The sequence below is a fragment of the Perkinsus marinus genome, assembly GCF_000006405.1.
Source record: "Perkinsus marinus ATCC 50983 genomic scaffold scf_1104296948168, whole genome shotgun sequence".
Lineage (NCBI taxonomy): Eukaryota > Perkinsozoa > Perkinsida > Perkinsidae > Perkinsus > Perkinsus marinus.
Window position 1 is genome coordinate 48,319 of NW_003210279.1, and position 1,520 is coordinate 49,838.

Below are 1,520 nucleotides of genomic sequence, written 5' to 3' on the forward strand. Positions count from 1 at the left end.
TAGCATCTGGGTGGCGACTTGTTGCAGGGAAATATCACAACCATTGACACCACATAACATCAACCGAACACGGTTTTCCCATGGGGTCCTAGGATAGACTAAATTGCCGAGATAATACAGTTTACTTCAGGATGCTATACACAATAGAAAGACTACTCTATATCGATGACTCCCGACAACCGAGCTTACACGTGCGACTACCATATTGAGCTCAACAGTTTCCTCACTAATTATAGGAGTTTATATACGAATTCGGGTACAAGTGTACAGAAACCAATCGAGATTTTTTTTCCAAAATTTCCTCAGAATTTCAATATTTCCCGCAGTCGGCATATTTTCCCACACTGCCATATACGTTCACATTATAACCAAAGTATAGTTAACACTATTTGTGATTCACGAAACCGACTATTCACGAAACCTACCCCGAAGCTGCTGTGCTCCTATGTGTAGTTTTATGTGTTATATGCGCTGACCGTCCGCCCAGCATCGCCCCGAAAATTTCCAACATCAATATCTGCATACCACAAAAATACACGTGAAATTATCAAGGCACGCTACCCTTTCCTGCACTTCGACTTGCATTGTGGAAAAATCTATTCTTGGTAGTAGTGGGACGAATGGCCACGGATCTGCCAGAATAAAACTATGTGATGCACTTCATAACTTCACTGCCGAAAAACCATCGAAGATAACAACTATATTCCTTATAAACTCATTTATGCATATAATTTACTACACATATACAACGAAAGTACTGTAGTGGAGTTTCACCCGTTTTACGTGGAGTGGTAAAAAACCCGATATTATTGCTATGCAGCGGTTTGAAAAAATATGTTTCCACTAGTGTTTTCCATATCACCGCTGAAACTCCAATATATACTACATATACATCTATTTTCTATGGAATACTATCCGTATAAAATAAACCATTATATGACAAGACATGATATCCATGATTTACTACTATGATAACTACTCGTCAATAAGAGATAGAGTACAGAAATTATTATAAATACATCCACGCTCGTGTTTTTATACTGCTCAATGGAGTTTCACGACCGTGATATGAAAAACCCCAGTGAAAAATATATTTCACGACTACTGCATACCAAGAATATCGCTTTTTCACCGAGTTTTACACCACTTCACGTAAAACTCGGTAAAAAACGCGGAATTCCCGGTCTGCAGTAGTCGTGAAATAGGTTTTTCACCAGTGTTTTTCACATCACGGGTGAAAAAACTCTATTATAAATCAATCAATTTTATATTCCTTATACCACACCATCCCCAAATATTCATACAACATATCCTTAGCTCATCCACAATTCATAACCATTGCCTATTTCTCGCATTCCACGACCACCAAAAAATTTCAGTTTCGCTCGTTATCAACAACAACATGACCAATGCAGTTTCAGCCGTTTAACGTGAAGTGGCGTAGTACTCGGTGAAAAACGCGAAATTCGCGGTGATATGCAGTAGTCGTGAAATATGTTTTTCATATCACGGTCGTGAAA

At 38.6% G+C, this 1,520-nt stretch overlaps 1 protein-coding gene across 1 annotated transcript in view; it reads right to left on the reverse strand.

Moving 5' to 3' along the window:
- Pmar_PMAR018988 (gamma-tubulin complex component, putative) overlaps nucleotides 1-1,520 on the reverse strand; it is a gene marked incomplete at both ends in the record, with an annotated part of 9,100 nt that overhangs the window by 4,028 nt on the left and 3,552 nt on the right. Inside the window, 3 exons of the mRNA XM_002778770.1 lie at nucleotides 190-197; nucleotides 426-517; nucleotides 562-632. Coding sequence (XP_002778816.1) covers nucleotides 190-197; nucleotides 426-517; nucleotides 562-632 — 171 coding nt within the window. The remainder of the gene's footprint in view (nucleotides 1-189; nucleotides 198-425; nucleotides 518-561; nucleotides 633-1,520) is intronic.